Source organism: Pteronotus mesoamericanus, unplaced genomic scaffold (assembly GCF_021234165.1).
Source record: "Pteronotus mesoamericanus isolate MK-2021 breed Mesoamerican mustached bat unplaced genomic scaffold, CSHL_Meso_final scaffold_85, whole genome shotgun sequence".
Lineage (NCBI taxonomy): Eukaryota > Metazoa > Chordata > Mammalia > Chiroptera > Mormoopidae > Pteronotus > Pteronotus mesoamericanus.
This window is the reverse complement of record NW_026555329.1, coordinates 42,036,597-42,060,509: the sequence shown is the minus strand read 5'-3', so window position 1 is coordinate 42,060,509 and position 23,913 is coordinate 42,036,597. Positions and strand designations below refer to the sequence as shown.

The following is a 23,913-nucleotide window of genomic DNA, read 5'->3' as shown; positions in this document are numbered from 1 at the left end:
AATAAGCCAGCCACAGAAAGACAAATACTGCATGATTTCACTTACATGAAGTATCTAAAATAGTCAAATTTATAGAATCAAAGAGGTGTATGGTGATTGCCAGGCATAGAAGGGATGGGAAATAGGGAGTTACTAATCAATAAGTATAAAGTTTTAGTTAAGTAAGATGAGTGAGTCCTAGAGATCTATATATCATTGTACAGTCAACAATACTGTATTACACACTTAAAAATATGTTAAGCTCAAAATCCCAGATGGAGGCAGAGTAGGTAGAAGTTACACTCACCTCCTCCCAGAACCAAAAAGGAATTAAAACAACTAAATTATTGAACAATCAACCTGAATAACCAACTGAAGTCTAGCTGAAAAGAAGTCTTATAACCAATGATATACAAAAGAAGTTACCTTGAAACTAGTAGGAATGGTCAAGATGTGAAAAGGGCTGGCCTGTCAACCACATGGTGCAGTTGAAAATCTGGAGGGATATCTCAGCTGCAAATTTTCCCCTTAGGGGAAAGCTGGGAAGAGGTGACCACATAACATCTGGCTGTGAAGATCAGTGGGGATTCCATCCACAAGAATGAGATGGGAAACTGCTAGAAACCCAGACACTCTCTTAAAGGGTCAGCACACAAAATTATTTGTGGCCACTCTTCCTGGGCTCTGGTGGAGGAACAAAAGTTCAAAGTAGATGGGAGTCATACAGGGAGAGACTGAGTTATGTGGCTTCAGGGAGAGGGCTGAAGGGCCTGCTGCCAATGTCCCTGTGCTAAGTCCCTCTCCCATACCACCCACAGATGCCATGTTTCCTGGCCGAGTACTCCCCTCCATATGGCATCAATCTGGGGAGACACACCAGCCTTGTCCTCTGAGTCCCTGGGGATTGGCCCTGACAAGCATCTATAAATCAGCTAGGTGAGGCTGGCCTGGGCCATAGTGCATTGCTTCTTGGAAGGCTCTTAAGGAGTTCTGGGCAGACTCAGGGGGTGTCAAAGAACCACAGGGAGAGACTGCATTGAAAGCTTTGGGGCAAGGGCCATTTTTCCCAAATGCCAGACCAGCACCACCCCCTATGTCATCAGGTCACCCCTGTGTCACCCCTTGTAAACCTGTTGTGGAGAGTGTAAAGAAAAAAATTGTGGCTCTGGTTGGTGTGGTTCAGTGGCTTGAGTGCCGGCCTGCGAACCAAAGGGTTACTGGTTCGATTCCCTGTGCAGGGCACATGCCTGGGTTGCAGGCCAAGTACCCAGCAGGGGGCGCACAAGATGCAACCACACATTGATGTTTCCCTCTCTTTCTCCTTCCCCTCTCTAAAAATAAATAAAATCTTTTTAAAAAAAAAGAAAAAAGAAAAAAATTGTGCATTTCTCCTGTACTTTCAGTACTTTTGGCCACCAAATGTCGGGGAGATGGGGGGTTTCCCCACACCTAGTAATCCTGAAATACCAGCTAGGTTTTCTACAACTCAATTCAGTACTAGCACCATCTGGACTTAGCATCACATCCCACAGATTAAAGGTTCAGTGCAAGAAGGCTGCTCACCTCCAACTCCCACTTCAAATTCAGGTTGTCACTTCTGACCAAACTGGCCATAAATCAAAGGTTCCTGTGACCCCTCCCACCCCCTTCCAGATTCAGTTAAAGTGCTGCACAGAACACAGAGGAACATTTAACTTACTAGATCTCTGGTTTATTATAAAATGATATAACTCAGGAAGAGTCAGATAGAAGGGATGCACAGAGTATGTGAGTAGAGGATGGAGAGATTCCATGTCCCTTCTAGATCTTCCCTTCTACCCACATGTTCACCAAGCCAGAAGCTCTCTGAATTTCTTTTGGGTTTTTATGGAGGCTTTATTACATAGGCATGATTTATTAAATCATTGGCCATTGGTGATTAAACTCAACCTCCAGCCTCTCTCCCCTCCCCAGAGATCTGGGGTGTGGGGAGCTGAAAATTCTAATTAAATGGTTGGTTCTCTAGCAACCAGCCCCCATCCTTAGGAGCTTTCTGAAAGTCACCTCATTAATCTAACCTCAGGTGTGATTGAGAGGGGCTTTCTTAGGAATAACAAAAGACACCTTTATTGCCCTACTCACTTGGAAAATCACAAGTGTTTTAGAAGCTCTGTGTCAGAACAAGGACAAAGACCAAATATTATATTTCTTATAAATCACAACATCACAGGGACACAGTTTGATCCACAACTGATTGTCCTAGACTAGTTTATTAAAGCCTATTTAAGCCCAATAATGCTGACCTATAGCACTAACACTGAAAGGAAAGCTAATAGGCACTGTTTCCACCATCAATGCCCCCAACTAGTTTAATTCCTTGGAGGTCACCCTAAGCAGCAGTGTGCCTGGGACTTTAGGGAAGAGAGGTGAGGTGAGCGAGGAATTTTAGATATAATAACAGGTAGAAGGTCATGTGGCTTTCGGAGAGGAAGGAGGCTCTCCTGCAAGGGAATAGGCAGATGTTTGGGACAACAAAATGCTTAGTCCAGGCTTCCCGCACATAAAAGAATACCATGACCCTGGATTGGCTTAGTTAGCTGACGTGCAGGCTCTGAGTGGAGGGCCACTGTTGCCAATGGTAATACTGGGAGCAACTCTGGGGAGAGGCGTGTGGGGGTAGTAGAAGGCGGGGCGAGGACAGAGGGGTAGCTATGCAGTCCAAGGCAGGCACATCTAGCTAGCTATAGTCACATAAAATATAAACATGGGCAAACTTAACCAAAAATCCCTTCCTTAAACCCAGAAGGTCTCTGCCATCATTGGATAAAATTAAACATTTATTAAGAAGTTTTGAAGTAGATCACTGTCACAAAGTTGGGGTTTGTCCAATCAGGAAAACTTTCTGATAAAATCATCCAGCCATATAAGCAATTAAGAGAGCTCTCTTGGTAGGTAGCTCAGACAAATGTGCTGATCCCCACAATGTATATGGAAGTTTTATAGCTTATTTGTGGATAGAAAACAACTTCAAATATTTGCAGGAACTTGTCCCTTTCTTCAGAAAGAGTTGTGGATAGTTAGAATTTCCATTTTGTTTTGCTCCCTCACCTCTCAGTTGTCTTGTAAGATAGTAAGTAATGTTCAAGCAATGTGTTTGGGGAATAGGCGTTTTACATCTACTTTGCATAAAAGCATCAAACATGGTAACCAAATGTGTTAAAATTATTAGGTAATTTAATAGAGTGTCATTGTTCTCCTTAGTGGCCTATGGCTCTATTTATTTAGAACAAACATTTTGCCTCCTATTTAGTATTTTGGGATACATTAATGATGCATTATTAGTGTAGTTAAGATGTTGTTACGTTTAGACTCTGTTAAATTAAGAAAGGAAGAGGGTAGTCATGCAGGCTGTTTTAGTAAGCCTGTTATAAAAATATATGTAGAATTAGAATGTAAACAGTTGGCATAATTTGAAGAGTTGATTGTGAATCTACACTTGAGTGTTTTCACTTGAAATGTGTAAGAAAATCAGTTTACATATATAGGTATTTTACAGAGCATCCTCCTTTCACTGCAATTTTAACATTTGTGAGAGAAAATAAAATTTCATCTGGGTCTTTAAGCAAAGAAGGTGAGTATACGCACTAGTAATAATTTGGTTGGGCCAAAAACTCCAATTAGGCTCAACTAGGTGTTTAAATATAATGGCTCCTTAATAATCCATACAGCAGGTCTTGGAGTAATGTTGTTTATTCAACATGGCTTCATCATAATGTTGATGAGGGGGAAAAGTTAATTCCTGGCCAGGGCTAATGTCTGCATAGAGTTTGCACATTCTCTATGTCTTCATAGATTTCTTCCCACACCCAAAAGATGAGCACTTGAGGTGAGCTGGCGTGTCTAAATGGTCCCAGTCTGAGTGAATGTTGTGGGTGTGAGTGCACCCTGTGATAGATGGGTGTCCTGTCCAGAGTGGGCTGCTGTCTTGTGCCCTAAGCTGCTGGGATTGGCTCTGGTCACCCAGAACTGGCATAAGTTGGTTGGAAAATCATTGTCTTACTTGTTTTATTAATCTTTCTTAAATGTACGTATAGTTTACATTTATTTCAATGTTTAATAATTAGAAGTGTTTTAGGTCTTTATTTAGAGGTTTGGTAATGTTTTTGTGACCACAAGTATGCCACAGGAAGTTAACACATTTTTATCAATTAGCCTATGGTGAAAGCAATTTTGTTATAGGATCTACTGATGATGATAAGTGAGGACTTCCTGTAAAATGACACAAAGAAGTTGTGGCTGATTAGAATATACAGTATATAGGAAAGAGTTAGGTATATTTAAAAAAATGGATCTAGAAATCTCCTTTTTTAAGGACCTAAATTGGATTTACAAGATTCAAAGACAAGCAAGTATCAACTTCTGTGCCATTAAGATATGGAAAATGAATCTTGTGATAATACAGTAGTAATTCTGGGCCTATTCCAAGTTTTCAAAACCTGTCACAATACACATTCTTCACTAATCAACCAATTTGAAGTGCAACTTAGAAGAAAGGAAGGTCTCAGAAAAAGGACATAGACAACAGTGTGGTGATTGCAGTGGGGAGGGGGTTATAAGGGGACTAAATGGTAATTGAAAAAACTACAATTAAAAAAATTTTAAAAAAAGGAAAAGGAAAGGAGAGTGATTTGGAAGTTAAAATTATTTCAGGAATCCTGTCTTGCGTGAATGGTGATCTGGGGTTGGAGCTGTGATGCTTTTTGTGAACCTTACCTGAATAAACATTAGTTATAGTTTGACATCTGAGGTTAGTCCAACATTGGAGAGAATTAGGGTTACCTTTCACTTATATAGTAATATCTGCATGGACCTGCATGCCCCACATTTTTCCCTGACTGTGGAGAAAAATGGATGGCAACTCTAAGGAAGAGACACGAGCTATCAAGGCTTGTTGTTGGGTGAGCCCAGTGGTGCTGGAATGAAGGCAAGGCACTCAATAGCCCGGGTCTTATGACTCTGGAGATAGATGGCGGTGCTGAGGTCACTTGGCCTGTGTGTTATTAGACAGGGACCGGCCTGGAGTGGGGTCTGCCACAGGCCTGACTGTAGTGTGTGGGTTCTTGACAGCATGTAGGAAAGATTTCATAAGTCCAGGTGATTGTAAGAGTATGTTTGTTAAAGCTGGGGACAGTGATACAAATGAAGGACTTAGAGTAGAGGAAGTAACAGGAGAGAGCCTAGGCAGTGCTCTGCTTTGGCTCCCTAGAAAAGTTATAGGAAAGGAGTGAGCCAAGGAGGGGCTGCTTTAAGCTGACAGGGAAGTCAGAACAAGGGGGCCTTGGAGACAGGGTCAGGCGGTAAGCCCCGATGCCCAGGAAAGGGGCACGGGCGTGCTCTAGAGCAAGCCTGTTCTGGGTCTTTGTCCTGAGGGCTTGTAATCTTTACTTCTGTGGTTGGGGATCTTAGAGGAGGGTTTCAGAGAAATATTCATCAGCTTTCCAGGTACATTTTTAATATGCTGATGTGTCAAAATGAGTGCTTAGTAGGGTTTGGGAATAATTTTTACTCTGCTATACTGTTTTACTTTTATCTTGGGTCTGTCTGCTTTTAAAGGGTTTTTTGTTATTTGTTCCCCTGACTTCATCTGTCCTTGGGTTTAGCTGGCACAAATGATATTAATTGGGTCTCTGTTCTCTATTTCCCAGACCAGGGTGATTTAAGCTATGTATTTGTTGGTTAGGGAGGAGAGGTATAAACCATTTGCTCTCAAGGTTTTGCAAACCTTACCTGAATAAACGCTAGATATACTTTGACATCTAAGCTTGTGCTTTACCAGCTGGCTGTAAGTTGCTCAAACTGTTTGGCCTTATTCAATTTTCTTGTCTCAGTTTCCCTATACTACTTGCCCAGGAATTTTCCTAGCTTCTTACTATCTTGTCACATGTGGACTCCTGCTGTGTGCAGGGATTTCTGCAGCTCTGAGGATCTTCTTTAGAGATAGCTGCAGGGAATACAGAGTGGGACTCTGGGCACTCAACACTTCCACAGTCAGGGAGGGCCCATATGATTAATATATTTGGGTCCTGCACATGACTTAATATGAAAAAAAGACTTCACTGTATAGCACAACAATGCTTACAAACCACTGTAGTCAGGGCTCCCTTTCTCCCTGCCCCTATTCCAGTAGTATTGCAGAATTAAGAGAAGAAATAGCGAAGGATGGATGCTCATCAGCTAGTCTCATGCATGGATGCATTTTTTTCAACAAATATTTGAGAAGCTCCTGTTAAGTACCAGTTAAAATGTTTTGCCAGTATTTCAGAGTGGCTAGAATGAGGCACATGGAGACTTGAAAATGGATACCAATTTTCTTGTCAGTTGGAGTGAAATGATTTGGTAACAGTTTGCAAATAATAACTTTTTTCTTTTTTAATAACTTTTTAATAGGCTCAACATGTATTCCAAATAGAATGATCAAGAAATGATAAGCTTTCCCTTTCCACCCACATTACAGAACTAGATATGGGCATTAACCATTGTGACTTTATTTCCAAAGATATTCACTGTGTTCCAAAAATTGTTGGGGGAATAACTGCAAGGAGAGATAAAGGCTGGTACAGTGGGTACAGTGGGTTCAAAAGAAGCAGGAGAAAAATACACCCACTGCTTGGAACTCTGTTCTTTGACTGTTAAAGAGAGGGCAGTGGGATCTGTAGCCAGGCCTAGAATAGGAGCAGAGGGGGCTCTGGGGCTCATAGTGTAAGTGACCATGGTCTAATATGCTACAGAACATTCTGGTATATTACAGCATTCTGAGGCTTGTATCCTCATTGCCAAGATCTCAAGGTGGAGGAGAAATTCTGATGCCTCCTGTTTTAGAAAGCTGACGGAAATTCCTGGCTTCTGAGCAGTCTTTCCCTTAGTCACTGAATGCTGACCAAGAGGGAAATCAATTTTCCCTTTATTCCCTTCTGAAGTGGTCTCTTTCTTTACTTGGAATGTTGGAACTCAGGTGGTCAGCTGATCCAGGTTTACCCAGGACTTCCCTGGTTTTAGCACTGAAAGTCTCATCCTGGAAACCTCTTCATTTCTAGGCAAACTGGAATAAATAGTCATTCTAAGGAAATAAGAGCCAGGTGAATAGACTGGCAACACAAAAGTTAGTGGCTTAAAACAACTATCATTTTATTTGTTCTCCATACTGTGCTCTCAGCTTGGATCAGCTGGGATGCAGGGACATCTGGGCCATGTTTCCTGTGCAAATAACCTTTCCATGTGCCTTCCTAAGGGACCTTTTACAGCGGGGACGCTGAACTTCCACATGGATGTACAGGGCTCCTCAGAGTGCAAAACCTGGTTGCTTTCTTAGGGTTCGGCCTGGAACTGGCACAGTGTAACTCTGCCATATTTTATTGGTAAAAGCCAGTCATAGTGCCATTCTAGAATCAAGGCTGGGGACTACACAAGGAGTGAATTACCAGGACAGTTCACAGAGGTCTACCAATGTAACAGACTACTCCAGAGGTGCAGACGCTCACATAGACTCCCTGGTGCTTGATTCACTCTAACCTGTTTGCTGGGCATCTTCCTTATCTCCTCACACTCTCAGAGAAAACTGAATATGAATAGATTGACTATTGATCAAAAACTTCAAGAGCTCTAAGTGGGTGTAGGACAAGTTTATCCCCATTACACTTACTACTGTTAAGCATACATAGGATGGTGCATCCCTATTAGGTTTTCAGAAGGGTTGCAAGGAGCAACAGGTTAGGAGGCCTGGGTCTTACAACGTTGATGTGAGGTAATAAATGACCTGACTCAACACTCCTTGGGGAGTGAGTGCCAATACGAGGGTCTCTGCTCAGGGCCAGAATTACAGAGATCACCAAAGCACAGCACTGGCTCAAGGTAGCTGACTCCTCTCAACCTGGAACCTTCCCACCCATGCCCCAGGTCTTGTCTTAAGGTTAAACCAGTGTCAGCGCAAATCCTTCCCTCCTTTCCTCTGGACCTGCCTCCCTCCTGCAGCTCTGACCGCTGCACTGACCCGGTTTCCCAGTCAGCCCCCTGAGCAGTGAGCCTCCCTGTCAAGCAAGGCCCAGTCCTCCTTGAACACAGCGACGGTGAGGGGTGCACTCTCTGGCCCGGGTGGTCCAGCTGGCACTCCCGGTAGACCAGCCCAGCCCCTCTACTTCAGAGCAGAGCTGCCCCCCTCCCCCAGGCTTTTCCTTCCCTCTTCTCCCCTCACCCCCTTTTGTTATGCCCTCCCTCGACACAAACTCGGCCTTAAAAGAATCCTTGAGCTGCCTCTGCGGCTCTGGATCTGTTGCTGGCTTCATTCCCTTTCTCCTCCAGGCCTCCTCCTCCATCAGCGGGGTTACTCTCTAGTCATTTTGACTTCTGGCTCCCTCCCTCTTTCTCCCCACCCTGGCCGGCGCTGCCTCCGCACTGTCGCTATCTTTACGCCTGTTCTCCGTCGCCGCGCCCCTTCCTCATCGCTCCCAGAGCTCCGCGGCTCCTCACCACCTCTCCCGCTGCTCCTCCTCTCCCGCTGCTACTCACCTGCTCCTCTTTACCCATTCCACCTCCTCTCCCGCTGCTCCTCACCCGCTCCACCTCCTCTCCCGCTCCTCCTCACCGGCTCCACCTCCTCTCCCGCTCCTCCTCTCTTGCTGCTCCTCACCCGCTCTTCCTCACCGCTGCCGACCTGACCCGCGCGCCTGCTTCTCACAGCCTCTGTGGACCCGCCACCATGGCCGACATCAAGACGGGCATTTTCGCTAAGAACGTCCAGAAACGACTCAACCGTGCACAGGAAAAGGTCAGAAGCGGGCGGCGTTGCAGGTGGCGGGACACGACGGCGAGGGCCTAGAGGGCCAGGGGAGCAGAGGAGGCCTGACGTTAGCGGTGCAGGGCCGGGCCGGGGTCGCAGGGACGCCCTGCCCTCTGTTGCGGCGACTGCAGCCAGGCGGGTACCCGGCGCTGCGAGCGGAAGCAGCCCGGGAGGCGGGACGCCAGCGGAGCATGGACCGGTCCCCGGAGGCTTGGGGTCTGCCGAGGCTACACCTCCCTCGCCCCCCGTGCAGCTGGCATCTCTGCCGGTTCTCAGGGCTGGCGCAGGGCAGGAGCAGTCGCAGGTGCGGCATGTCGCCTGCTGCCCCTGAGCTGAGTGCATCTGCCTCCCAGCGCCTATTCCCTGCTTGCTTGCAGGGATCTGGTAGGGAGGCGCCGGGCAGCTTCGGGCGGGAGATTGCGGCAGTGGTTCTTCCTCTGGGGGGATTTACTGGCTATGTGAGTGCAGCAGAAACAGTTTAGCACTGAAGATAACCCCCAGATTTCTGTTTTGATCAATGGTCTGATAGCGAAAAGTAGCGGCTGTAATACAACGCTGTGCAGTGAATCCTGGAGTTCTAAACAGATATCTATACACACACTTTTTTTTTTTGTCTTTTTTTGGTCTCTGTGTGTGTGTGCTCCCTTTTGACGCCAATGTCCTTCTCTGGAAGGTCAAAAGTAAATATGACCTGAACCTTGCATTTCTTTTCTGCACATTTTTCTACAAAGGAGTTTTATTGCATTAAAAAAATTGGTATTGCACGGGTTGGATTCCCTGTTGTTTTACAAGAACCTCAGTCAGTTGGTTACAGTGATTTATTTTTCTCATCCAGAGATGTGCACAAATGGATCCCAGGTCCATACCGCACAGCCCTGAGCAGTTGGAGAGATGTTGTACTGGGTACGGGGCTGGCCTGGCTACCCAGAGACTGCATGTCATGAAGACCTTCCTGGCACTGAGGTCCTCATTTGTGTTCTGAGTAAAGGACATTCTGCTCATAAGGTAGTTGGGGCGCTGTACTTGAAAAAGGACACCAACTAGTGAGCTTCATGGTTTGTATCAGTCCAACTGTGTTTTCTCTTTTTCGTGGCAGGATTTTCCATCCCTGTGATACTGGGTTTTACTGGTACTTCCCTGTTTTACTGGAAATCAGATTTGCCAACGCTCACTAGGACAGTGCATTTTCCTTTTCAGCCCCTGGCTGAGGCTGCCCCCGACTCTGCTGACCTAGAAGTGGAGCCGAGCTGGGCGCCAGCCCCTTTGCTTGTCTGCAAGCTGAAAGACTGGGTGGCTACTTCTAGTCCCTACCTTCACATGGGACATTCTCAATGCAGTAAGAGGATTGTATTTCTTTTAATATCTACCCAAGCTCATCCTAAACTAACATGATCCTCTCCCAGTGCTTCTTCAGCAGCTGAATTAGCAAGGCTTCCTGCCCCATTCCAGTCCCAGATTTCACTTGTCCAGAAAGTAGCCAGGATCTAGGCCAGGTTTTGTCATCATTTTTTCATACTTCATTTTACCCACTTGTAGGTATTCTCCTCCTCCCTCCAAGTAATTACTTGACTCTTTGGTCTGAAACTTTTCATTGAATCCACTTTCCATCTGTGAAGGAATTTAATGATACAATCTGCTTTTCACATATTATTTCTTAATCTAGGTCACCAGCTGTTAATGTGCCAAAAATCAGTGAAAAGAAAATGTAATCTGTCTTACACAGCATTCAAATCCTTATGAATTGTTGAGAACTCACTTTTTCATTATTAAGGCCAAGCATGTATTATGATTGCAGCTGTGGATGGTGCTCACTCTTTTATAGGAGCAGGGATAGGGTCTAAGGGAGCCTTGCACACAGCTTCAAGTGTCTTATTTCCTTTCCTGGAGAAAGTTGCTGGTGAAAAATGCCTGTTGCACTTCATTTAGGAGGTTAAGACACCCAAGAGGCTGAGTGGTTCTGCCTCTGGACAACTTCTGAGCCCTTCCCAAGCCGGTGCAACACAAGGAGAAAGGGCATGTGGGAATCCAGGTAATGTAGTCCAGACAAGCCCAAAGGAAGCTACTCGGAGAATGGAAAGCACAGTGTGCTGTAGGCTTCATTAGCCATCACCCCCCAGGGATTCCTTTTTGCATTTTTGGTCTCTTCCTTTTCTCCAACGCATAGACACTCCTTCACAATAACTATATGCCACATATGTTCTTGAAAATCTTTGTCCTTGTTTTTACAACCAAATTTTCTAAAAAGAGAGTCCACTCCCTTGACTTTCTCATTATCTGTGCTCCATTTAACAGCTTGCATGATTTTAGCTTCAAATGCAGGAGTGAAACTACTCTGAGAGGTGACATATGACTTTCTATGAATTTAAAATACATTTTTCTCTTATTGAAAGTCCATAAAGCTTCATTGGAGACAGAATTAAATATATATATAAGCTAAAAAAAAAAGCCCTTTCAACAAATTAGGTCATTCATAATTCTGCCACCCAGAGATTTCACTATTATTTGATATGGATCCTAGTAGATCTTTTTCCATATATATTTATACAACTAAAATATAGCCTTATACTACAGTAGTTCCTCCTTATCCTCGGTTTTGCTTTCCATGGTTTCGGTTACCCATGGTCTGAAAATATTAAATGGGAAAGTCCAGAAATAATTTATAAATTTTATATTGGATGCCATTCTAGGTATCATGATGAAATCTCATCTTTCTGCTCTGTCTCACCGTGATGTGAATCATTCCTTTGTCTAGCATTTCCACCTGTATACATGGTATCGCAGTGTTTGTTTTCAAGTAACCCTTATCATATGAAAGTCAGTAGTAGTTTAATACTAGGTCAATGCCTACATCATTCACCGTACTTCCTCTCATCTTGTAGGCTTTGCATTATCTCACATCATCACAAAAAGAGGAAGGGTAAGTACAGTACCATAAGATATTTTGAGAGAGATCACATCCACATAACTTTTATTACAGTATATTATAATTTCTCTATTTTAGTATTAGTTATTGTTGTTTATCTCTTACTGTGCCTTACTTATAAGTTAAAATTTATCATTGATATGTATGTATGGAAAAACATAGTGTATATAGGGTTTGGTACTATCTAGTTTCAGATATCCATTGGGGGTCTTGGGATGTATCCCCCATGCATATAAGGGGAATGCTATATATGGTTTTGTAATGTTTATTTAATTTAATAATTATGAACATTCTTCAATACATGTTTTTTTAAAATCAGCTTTTTAAGTGACTTAATAGTATTGGAATGTATGGATTTTAATGAATCCCCTATATTTTGGACATGCTGTTTTCAGTGTTCCTGTTTATAAATACAAATCAGTGAGAAAGCTTGCAGGGAAAATGTTCCCACACACCCTTAAGTATTTCCTTAAATAAACTCCTAGAAGAATTACTTTATATTCTTACCAGCAGTCAATGAGACACTTGCCAATACTGGATAATCATTTAAAACAATCTTTAGCTATGTCATTAGAAAAAATTAGGTTCTACTTATTTTATTTGTTTGAATTTTAGAAACTGAACATTATTTTTTGCATTCCTACATTATTCATTTGCTCTGTTTATATTTTTGCCCATTTTGTGTAGTACTTTCTTGTTATTTCTAAGGGCAAAACCATATCTTTCCAAAAGTCACAAATATTCTTTCTTCCTTCTCTATCTACTGTTTAATTTTTTGATGATTTTTTCTAATATAGAGATGTTTATGTTTGATGTATATTTGTTTAAATCTATTGAATAATTCTGCCTGGATACCTTTAGGTGCAGAATTAGTCAGAATCCTGCTGCTTGTAAGTATCAGAAAATTCAATTCAAACTGGTGTAAGGAAAAAAGGGAATGTAATTGATAAAAACAAAAATGTGATTTTGCACATGTAAATTTAAATGAGAATTTAATATATGAATATATATTTATACTTTAAGCTATATACATATGTTCTTATACATACATACCAATAAAAATACATGCCTGTGTATTATATACACTGATATATTAACTTATTTGATTCTATGAGGGAAGTACTATTACCATCTCATTTTATAGATGAGGAAGAGATTAAGTAACATGCCCAAGGTCACATAGTAAGTAGTAAAGCCAAAGTTTGAACCCATGTAGTCCAATGCTTGGGTTCCATTATACAGTGCTGCCTCTTATAACTGTGAAAAGGACAAGGACAGACAAACTTCAGGCCTGCATGGAACCAGGGCCTCAGCCACAGATATCAGGGCTCAAGGGCTCTCTCCCATCTCTCATCTCTGCTGTTTATCCTTCCAGCCCCATTCTTAGGCAAAAAATTCTCTCTTGATGGCAGGATGGTTGCCAGCAGTTCTAAGTAAGAGAATGTCTATACAGGGAGCTCCTCAGTATAGCCCTTATTGGCTCAAATTGGGCCTTGTGACTATCAGTGGAAGAAAAGAAACTCTCTGGACAAGGGCCAGGACCATGGGTTGCATTGGGCTTGAGTCACAAGCTACTACTGAAGCGGGGATGGAAAAATTCCTTCTGGACCATATGGACTGATGGTAGAGGGGGAAGGAAAGTCAGGATACAGATTATATTGCACTAGCAAGATAAAAGGTGTCACTGACACATACTTAAAAAACTTTCCCTCATGTTTATGTAAGTAATCACATATTTAATAATTCATAGGTTAATATTAAAAAAAATTCCCCATTAGATTAATATATGCACAGTTTAAAAAACAATTAAATATTATGAAGAGACTGTGCAAGATAGCAGTTCCCTGTTCTTCTCCTAAATCTCCAGTCTTTTTTTGTGGAGGCAGCTAATACTAACCATAAAATTTCTCAAAAATATGCACCCATAACTGCTTCTTGATCTATCCTTTCATGTTTGGTAATGAGAGATGAAGATTTAGCTCTCTTAATTTCATCCCTCTAATTCCATATCCTTTAATCATGTATGATAGCAAAAAGTGTTGGTTGGTTAAGATTATATTTTTTAATTAAAATATGATTTTTATTGAATAAACTGTGTAAGTCTTAAGTATTCAGCTTGGTGAATTTTTATGTATATGGATATCTGCATATCTACCACACAGGTCAAGTTATAGAACATTTCTGTCATATCAGATACCAGTCATCCCTCATGTCTCTTCTGTTCGTTCTCTTTATATATTCATAATTTTAAAATTCCTTTACTATCATTTCCCTAATGAGCATCTTTTCATGTACTTATTGGTAATCTTTATATTTTAATATATGAAGTGCCTGTTAAAGTATTCTGCCTATTTCTATTTTTTATTTGGGTTGCTCGTTGTTTTCTTATTTATATTGGGTTGGTCAAAAAAAATTCTTTTTTTCTGTATGATGGCTGGCTCTAATAGTGCTTAGCTGTCTTTTACTTCATTTGAAACAATTTTATTAGATTGTATTGTGACAGCTGTCATATCAGCGTACATTAAAAAAAACTTATCAAAATTGGTGAATTTTTGTGTAGTCATTTTAATATTGAAGATGGAAGAAAATGTGCAATATTTTCAGCATGTTATGCTTTATTATTTCAAGAAAGGTAAAAACGCAACTGAAACACAAAAAAGACTTGTGCAGTGTATGAAGAAGTTGCTGTAACAATTGAACATGTCAAAAGTGGTTTGTGAAGTTTCGTCCATGGTTGGGTAGACCAGTTGAAATTGATAGTAATCAAATTAAGACATTAATTGAGAACAAATCAGTGTTATACCATATGGGAGATAGCCGGCATACTCAAAATATCCAAATCAATAAAGTTAATGGTGAAAATGAAATGTGTCTTTAATTTTACAGAAAAAAACATGGGCTTTTTGGCTAACCCAATAGAATTTCTTTATATATTCCAGATATGAGTCCTTTGTCAGATAGCTGTTTTACAAATATTTTCTCTCAGAAAGTGTTTTGCCTTTTTACTTTCTTAAAGGTGCCCTTTGATGAGCTGAAGTTTAAAAATTGTTTTTTAAAGATTTTATTTATTTATTTATTTTATTTTTAGAGAGAGGGGAAGGGAGTGAGAAAGAGAGGGAGTGATACATCAATGTGTAGTTGCCTCTCACATGCCATTGCTGGGGACCTGGCCTGTAACCCTGGCATGTGCCCTGACTGGGTCTCTAACTGGCAACCCTTTGGTTCCCAGGCTGGCACTCAATTCACTGAGCCAGACCAGCTAGGGCTGAAGTTTTAAATTTTTAAGAAGTCTTATCTGAGTTTAAGTTTTCCCTGGAGTTAATAATTATTTTTTTTTCATTGCTTATTTTAATATGAAGTAGTTAGAAATGTCTGTTTTCACTTCCTCAGATCTGTCAAATGCCTCTCAATATTGTTATCAAAGATTCAGTGGATCAGAACCCCCGTCCCTTCTCCCCAATCCCTACCACACACACACAAGACATCTACTTTTTTGCTATAATATTGGCTGATGGTTTTTTCAAGGTTTGTTATGCAGCTGTTATCCCAGATCTTTCCTTGCTAGTGTGGGGTCCAGGAAGGGACTTCAAGGTTCATCGATTCCATATTCCTAAGTTTTCAAACTCTGATGTTAGTGTTGTGCTTCATGCTTTTCATTTTGGAGTACTTGATGGAACCAGGTCCAGTTTCTCTGTTCTGCTAAGTTGGTTCCAGTCTTTTGTCCTCTTTCCTGCTAAAATATATTAAATTCTCTCATCCACTAATGGTGCCTCTCCTATTTTTATCCTTATATGTTTATACTTTAAAAAAATTCCTTTACTCTCATTTTACTTGGATTTTGAGAGTAGACAGAAATAAACACATGCAGTCAATCTGTTTACCCAGCCTTTTTACTTAAACATTTAATCTCTTTGGGATTTATTTTTTGTTCATCTTCTTTTATTTGTGAAATCCTGCGGCATTTGTTTGATCTTAACCCTCCTTGACCTCTATGCAATATTTAACTCCATGGAGCACTTTAAACATTTTTTAACATTTAAATATTTTTTTAACATGACTCTAGTAAATAGGGAAACCTTTGATATGTTATAATACTAACCTCTGAGCATCAGTTCTTTGCCTTTTGTTTTTATAAGGGAGTTAAACTGTGTAAATTTTAAGGATGTATCCAGCTTGATATTTGTGCCATTTCATCTGTCCCAAGTGATTATTGTGTAATAGTCTTAGGTGTAATTTTTTTGTGCATTATGTCTTCTTAACTAGATTGTGGGTGCTTGAAAACAAGGACAAAATGTCTTCTCAATTGTACATATTCATTGATAATGTATAGAATTGACTTCCTATGTTCTGGCTTGTTTATATCCCACTCTTGCAAACACATTGTCTTAAAGCAGCCTTTGACATTATTCTTTCTTTAATTTTTGTGAAATTATCATAAGGGTTTCACCGTGTATCACTGTTATTTATATTGTCATTTTGTAAAGATAGTACATTAAATATAATTATTCTTATGGGTTCTGTACATGGTAGGAACTCCCTCAATATTAGTTTGAACTGTGCTAAATTGCCATTTCTGTAAGTCATGTGGTTCCTCCCAAAATTGATCGTGTGATATGGCAAGAAACACAACATAATCTCCTTACACCCAATAATGTGACATTTGTGAGTTTTAAATTTTATAGTTGCCTTGCATTTAGGTTTGTTCTCAAAGAGAAACATGTGGATGGTATTTATGTGTGAATGCACTTATGTGTATGTGTGTGTGTGTGTACGTATGTAAAAACAATGGGAGGATAAGGATCTTGGTGTGTCTGGAGATTCTTTTGGTGGGGCCCAGAGCCTTGTCAGTACAAGAGTAGCTTATATGACTTTGTTTACATTCCAGGATAGTCTCTGAGGCATATCTGGAATTTCCCTTTTAAAAATCATCTGAAGACTTTCTTGCCTCCTTCTAAATTGTACAAGATTATACCTGCTCTTTCACTAAGAACATTTTCTAGGGCTGTATTAGAAACTGCCAGAATTAAAAATAATACTTATGAGGATATTCTCGACAGGTTTCCTTCTTCATATTATTTTTTTTAATACTCAGACACACATGTAGCCATACATCCTTTTTACCTCCAGCAATGAATGCAATAGGGAATCAAAACTGTAGGGATTCAGATTTTAACATTAGTAAAAGTTACTGTTCTTTATAACATTGCAGGGTATGTGTGCGCGCGTGCATGTCATACTTTAAAAGTCAGCCTATCTATGGACCAATACAACCTTCTTAAAATGCCTGAAATACATGTATGAATAATATGGCCCATTTTCATGCACACTTTGGGGTACGAAATTAGGTCCCAGTTATTTGAATATTCCATTAAATGATTTTGACGTTCCATCCAATATGCCACGAAACTCTTACTCCTCCCTGGAGCGATCTATTCAGAAAACCCATGGGGAGTTTCCCTCTCTAAAGGAGTCAGTGGTTTTCACTGTGGCCTTCTGGAAGTGGGTCCCAATGGGTCCCAAAAGATCCCCCAAAGCTTTCATATGTCACTCTTGTCCCTGGATAAGCACCGTAGTGAACACTGAACACAGTGCCCTCACTTATGGTTCTCATGGTTAAGGCAGAGGCAGGGAGCTTCTCTCTTCAGGGTTATTCTCAACTGTCATCACTACATACCACAGCATGCTGGAGCTCTAAATGTCTGAGCTCTTTATTAATCATTTCCATACCTGAATATATACACATAGCTTCCCCTGCCCCAAGATTGCCTATGGTGCCAGGATCCTTAGGTTAGGAAAGTTTTCATCAAAGGCTACACCTAGAATTATCCATTCCATTCCATTCTACTCTATTCCATTTTTAGGAAAATGCTCACGTCCATAAATTAAATTGATTTCAAGCCTGTTATTTGAAAGCCACTACCGGAAAAGAACTCTGGCATCCTTTCCTATAAATTGGCTTTCTTTTGCACCATTCAGACCATCCAAGGATGTGTATATATGTATGTACATATGGATGTGTGTGTGTGTGTGTGTGTGTCTGAGATTAAGTTTCAATGAAAAATACTCTGAAGCACTCTGGGAGGGGATAAATATAGAAGGGAAAGGATGTTTAAAAAATGTTATGTTGTTCTCACTTTTTAAAGTTTCAGAATTCCTACTTTACTGTTTAAACACAGTTTTTAAATTTTTTAGCCATTTACCGTAGAGGCCATCTGAGTAGAACTCCTAAGGAAATAAGTGGGTCTGTGGAGTTCTATAAAGGAGATAACAGATGTAAAGGTTTATTGTGTTGCAGATATAGTTTTCCAGGCATTCTTAATAATAGCTAACATTTATATAATGAAAAGTTTTATCATCATAGAGTTCAAGGAGTTTACCTGTGAAAAACTATTATAAGACTGTATACACAGCATTATGCAGAATTAAAGTGATAGTAATCACGATTTACTGAGAACATATCCGTGGGCCAACTTTAATGTGGAAATGCTAAAACTTCCTTCTTATTGATTCAAACTCTAAATTTAAGTGTGGTGTTTAAGTAGGTACCTTAAATATTTCCTGAATACATATGAGCCAGTTTCTTAGCAATGATGTTGATTATCCTGAAGCTACTTAGAACAGATGTACAAAAATCACCATTTTGGTCATTTCCATCTTATTCTCATATAGGTAGATAGTTGAAAGTTTAGTTCAGAAGTGGGAAGAACCTTAAAGGGCTTATAATGATTTAATAAAATACACATGGACACAAACATAAGTGCATTTTTGTTATGGCACCTAATACTTCTTGAATAAAGGATGCTAAATTTATGTGCTCTAATAGTTATGTTTTTTATTGTGAAGTCAGTCTGGTAGAATTAATTAATTAATTTTGAGCCATTTTTAAAGAAGGTAATGCATGAAAAGCACTTGCTAGAAACTTGTAATAAGCAGAAAACAAAGATGTCCTGGCTGAGAATATAGACCAGCAAGAGTTGGTAGGGATACAAACCTTTGAACATAATAATAACTACATAGTTATTAATGAATAATAGTAATTAAAAGTTCTGTGAGGAGGAAGAAACCAGTTTTTTTCAATGTAACTAGGAAACTCACCTAGAGTGCCAAGATTGGAACACCTAACTGAAGAAGGTAGGTTTTAAGCTAAGTTGCTAAAGATGAGTTACAGTTAACCAGGCAAGAGGAGCCAGGAATCATTTCAAATATCAGTCCCTTTGCCCTTATTCAAAATAAATAAGAAAAATAAAAGCTATAGAATATAGCTATCAGAATCAACTGTTAGCATTGATATTATAAATGACCTGTTCTATCATTTGCATGTTTAGTAAGGGAAAGTGAATCCTAATTGGCCAGGTCCTACTGTAGTAGAAGTCCCTCTTTCGTGTGAACAGATTTTTACACTCACATGTTGAAGATACATTTCCCCCTTGACACAGAAGTAAAACACTGGGTTAGAGCTGATTTTCACTCTGAACTATCAGTCATACATAGATCCCTTTGCACAATAGCACTAAACTCCACTCCAGTCTACTTCCATAGATTTGTAGGGTCTCTTAAAACATCAGAAATTCAAAATAAAAATAAAAATGAAAATAAAAATGAAAGCCCTTACAAAATTCTTAAATGTCACACATCTAGAAAGATTAGTTTGTCTGTACAAGATTTGAATGTGTTTGAATTCCTACCATTTCTTGAAAGAGAGAGAAAGAAAGAACACACAGATATGGTTAAAGTTGGCACCAGCTTGACTTAATAGTAGTAGCCATGGAATTGATTATTTGTAGGCAGTAGTATTGAATGTAGGAATACTCTGTTTAAAGGAGATTTGCAGACGGCGCTGTGGCTGCTGCTTTCTGCGTGAAGAAACCTTACCTAGAAGATCAATATGTAAACAGATTTCTGTTATAAGCTGCTTTGGTTGAAGTTGCTGGTGTGGTACCTATCCCCTGTATATTTCACACCCATTTGGACCAGAGCTTGGAACTTTCTGAAAATCCAAGTTGCTTTATGATAGAAGAAACTCAACAGTTGAGAGAAGAAGATGCTGGAACCACAGGAGAATGGCTTGATTGACCTACCAGATTATGAGCATGTAGAAGATGAAACTGTTCCTCCTTTCCCACCTCCAGCTTCCCCAGAGAGAGAAGGTGGTGAAGGAGCTGAACCTGATGATGAGTCAGAAAGAGGAGCACCTATTCCTGTACCTCCAAAGAGAGCAGTTAAAAGGAATATACCCAAGCTGGATGCTCAGAGATTAATTTCAGAGAGAGGGCTTCCAGCATTAAGGCATGTGTTTGATAAGAGCAAAATTAAAAGGTAAAGGTCATGAGGCTGAAGACTTGAAGACACTAATCAGACACATGGAGCACTGGGCACATAGGCTATTCCCTAAACTGCAGTTTGAGGATTTTATTGACAGAGTTGAATATCTGGGAAATAAAAAAAAGAAGTTCAGACCTGTTTAAAACGAATTTGGCTTGATCTCCCTATTTTACATGAAGATTTTATTAGCAATAATGATGAAGTAGGGGAAAATAATGGCCATGATATAACTGCTACTGAATTAGATCCCTTTTTGACCAACTCACTGAAAATGTGAAGTTTGCTTCTGAGCAAAGTAGAAGCCTGACTGAAGAGCAACAACAAAGAATGGAGAGAAATAAACAATTGGCATTGGAAAGAAGGCAGGCGAAGCTACTGAGTAATAGTCAGTCCCTAGAAAATGACTTGTTAATGAACACATCCAGGAAACAGAGAGTTGAAGATGTTAATACAGTTGAGGATCAAAATGAGTCAGATGGATTTAACAAAGACATTCTAGAAAACACACATAATGATGTTGCTGCCAATATAGTAAATGAAGAGGAGGAATTAAAAATAGAGGAAACTCAACTGGACTAGTCCTTTTAAAATTAAAATGTACAGCCCTGAAAAAAAAAATTTGCAGCTTGGAAATAATCTTAAGTTTGACAGAGAATCTTCTGTAGAAGACAGTCTTTTCTTTTTTCTTTTTTTTTTTAAAATTAATTTATTTACTTTTTAAATACATTTGTCTCTGCCTTCCCCCCACCTCTTTCCCTTGCCCCCTCCCACCTTCCCTCCCTCAGCTCTTCCCCTTTGGTTTTGTCCATGAGTCCTTGCTATATGTTCCTTGACTTTCCCCTTCCCTTCCCTTTCCCTGCCCCCACCCCCTTCCCTCTTGTCTCTGTTGATTTCTTTTTCTTCTACTTAGGAATAGTTGCTAACAGTTGAATATCATAGATGATCCTTAGAAGAATCTCCTATTTTGTGGTAGCACAGCCAAGAACAATATGATACCTTTTATTCACCCTGTAATTCCTCAGTATTTGAGAAATTTGTGCAGGAAATCCTGCCTCTTTAATCCACGTGTTTTTATAGCAAACTATGAACTTCCTGCCTGCTCTTTGGTTAGTCGGGTTCTTCTCTGAATCTCTAGGAAAATGATGTCCAGACTTTTCTTCCCACCTCTGTAGAAAATGCTTCTGAGTAGGGGGCCCCCTAGCATTCTGAAACAGGTTGGGACATGAGAGAGTTACTCCTGCTAAGCATAGAGAATGAACCTAGAAATCAGGTATCTCCAGGACAATGTTTTCTCAACGTGTAGAACTGTTTGGGGAGGGGATAGTTAAAATGCAGATTCCTGGACCTAGTTATAAACTTACTAGAATCTTTTAAGTAAAGACTTAGGAATATGCATTTTTAATAAGCTCTCCTGGTAATTCAAAACCTTAATGAAGTTTGTAAAACACACGACTTTAGAAAATAGGATTTTGTTGAGATTTTGCCTTGGTTATGAGTTGTTAGGTACAGAGTAAACCTTTCTACCATCCAGTGACTATAAATTTATCTCCAATGTAGAAAAGAGAAGGTGAAAAGCAGTATCCGTATGGAATGCTTAAAAATGCTGCATCTTAAAATAACCTACTTAAATCTCAAATAAATCAGCCAATTTGGAGATGTTTCATCAAGGTTCAGATAACTTCCTTATTAGGAATATTACATAGCATGGAAGGTTGCTGTGTAATCTAATTATGTAAAAAATTATGATTTTAGAGTAATACTGGTTAATGCATCAATCACAAAGGTAGAAAGGCCCACTTCAAAAAAACTGCTGCATATTTTTGGTAGGTGACAGAAGGAGATAGGGCGAGTTTGGGAGATTTATTTATAATTACATTTATTTTGTCTATTTTATTATGGGATTAATAGTAATGAGATTGCTTAATATGACTAGTAGAGAATGTTGGTGAAAACTCAGGATGATTTTGGGTCCTGTGGAAACAACCCCATTTTCTAGGAACTAGACCATTAGATTCTAAGTTTAATTTTTTAAAAGTATTTTGTTGAATATTTATATCTATAGTCTTTTTTTTGCCATATACTCAGTCCATATTTTTATTCTTTTAGTGGCCTAAGTTATAACAGCATGGATAAATATTTCTACATCACATATTACATTTTTAACTATATAAGTTCTATCATAGTGTTTATATAATTTTTTTATTTTTATTTAAAAATTTTTTTTTATTGTTCAAATACATTTGTCTCCATTCTCCAGCCACCACTTTGCCCTGCCCTACCCACCCCCACCTCCCACCCTCAATCCTTCCCCACTTTGGCTTTATGCATGGGTCCTTTATACATGTTCCTTGACTTGACCCTTCCCTTTCTATTCCCTATTACCCCCCTTCTTCCTCCCCTCTCATTACTGTCGCTTTGTTTTTTCTTTCAGTGTTGCTGGTTATATTTTTCTTGCTTGTTAGTTTTATCGAGTAGGTTCCATTTACAAGTGAGATCATACTGTATTTGTCTTTCATCCCCTGGCTTATTTTGCTTAGCATAATGCTCTTCAGTACCATCCATGCAGTCGCGAAGGGTAGTAGCTTTTTCTTTCAGCTGTGTAGTATTCCATTGTGTGGATGTGCCATAGTGTTTTGAATCACTCATTTATTGATGGACACTTAGGCTGTCTCCCACACTTGGCTATTATAAGTTGTGCTACTATGAACATTGGGGTACACAGGTTGTTTTGAATTGGTGTTTCTGGATTATTAGGGTATAATCCCACCAGTGGTATTGCTGGGTCAAAAGGCAGCTCCATTTTTAGCTTTTTGAGGAAATCCCAAACTGTTTTCCACAGTGACTGCACCAGTCTGCATTCCCACCAACAGTGTATTGGGTTCCCTTTTCTCTACAACCTTGTCAGCACTTGTTGTTTGTTGATTTGTTTATGATGGCCCTTCTAACTGGTGTGAAGTGGTATCTCACTGTGGTTTTAATTTGCATTTCTCTGATGGCTAATGAGGCTGAGCATCCTTTTATATGTCTCTGGCCCCTGTGTATGTCCTCCTTGGAGAAGTGTCTGTTCAGATCCTTTGCACATTTTTTAATTAGATTGTTTGTCTTCCTGGAGTGGAGTTGTGTGAGTTGTTTATATATTTTGGAGATCAAACACCTCTCCAAGGTATCATTGGCAAATATATTTTCCCAATGGTTGTTTCCCTTTTCATTTTGCTGTTTTCTTTAACCATGCAGAAGCTTCTTATTTTGATGAAGTCCTATTTGTTTAGTCTTTCCTTTATGTTCATTGCTCTAGGGGACATATCGGTGAAAATATTGCTGTGTGGAATATCTGAGAGTTTCCTGCCTATGTTCTCCTCTAGGACTTTTATGGTGTTGTGACTTATATGTAAGTCTTTTATCCATCTTGAGTTTGTTTTTGTGTAAGGTGTAAGTAAGTCATCAAATTTCAATTTTTGCATGTAGCTGTCCAGCTCTCTCAACACCATTTGTTGAAGAGGCTATTTTTACTTCATTTTATGCTTCTGCCCCCTTTGTTGAATATTAATTGACCATAGAAACATGGGTTTATTTCTGGACTCTCTATTCTCTTCCAATGATCTCTGTGTCTGTTCTTATGCCAGTACCAGACTTTTTTGATTACAGTGTCCTTGTAATATAGTTTGATGTCAGTTATTGTGGTCCCTCCTATTTTGTTCTTCTTTCTCAAAATTGCTGAAGCTATTTAGGGTCGTTTATGCTTCCATATAGATTTTCAAAATGTTTGTTTTATATCTGTGAAATACGACATTGGTATTTTAATAGGGATTGCATTGAATCTATAAATTGCTTTGGGTAGTATGGATATTTTGATGATGTTAATTCTTCCAACCCATGA

The 23,913-nt window shown here is 39.8% G+C and overlaps 1 protein-coding gene and 1 pseudogene across 2 annotated transcripts in view; both read left to right on the top strand.

Annotated features, from left to right (window-relative positions):
* The first annotated feature begins 8,649 nt into the window (after positions 1-8,649).
* LOC129063459 (amphiphysin) overlaps positions 8,650-23,913 on the top strand; it is a 253,750-nt gene continuing 238,486 nt past the window's right edge. For both annotated transcript variants that reach the window (XM_054564564.1, XM_054564563.1), the window contains exon 1: positions 8,650-8,779. In XM_054564564.1, coding sequence (XP_054420539.1) covers positions 8,711-8,779 — 69 coding nt within the window. In that variant the 5' untranslated portion in view covers positions 8,650-8,710. The remainder of the gene's footprint in view (positions 8,780-23,913) is intronic.
* On the top strand, positions 19,743-20,624 carry LOC129063460 (TIMELESS-interacting protein-like; annotated as a pseudogene).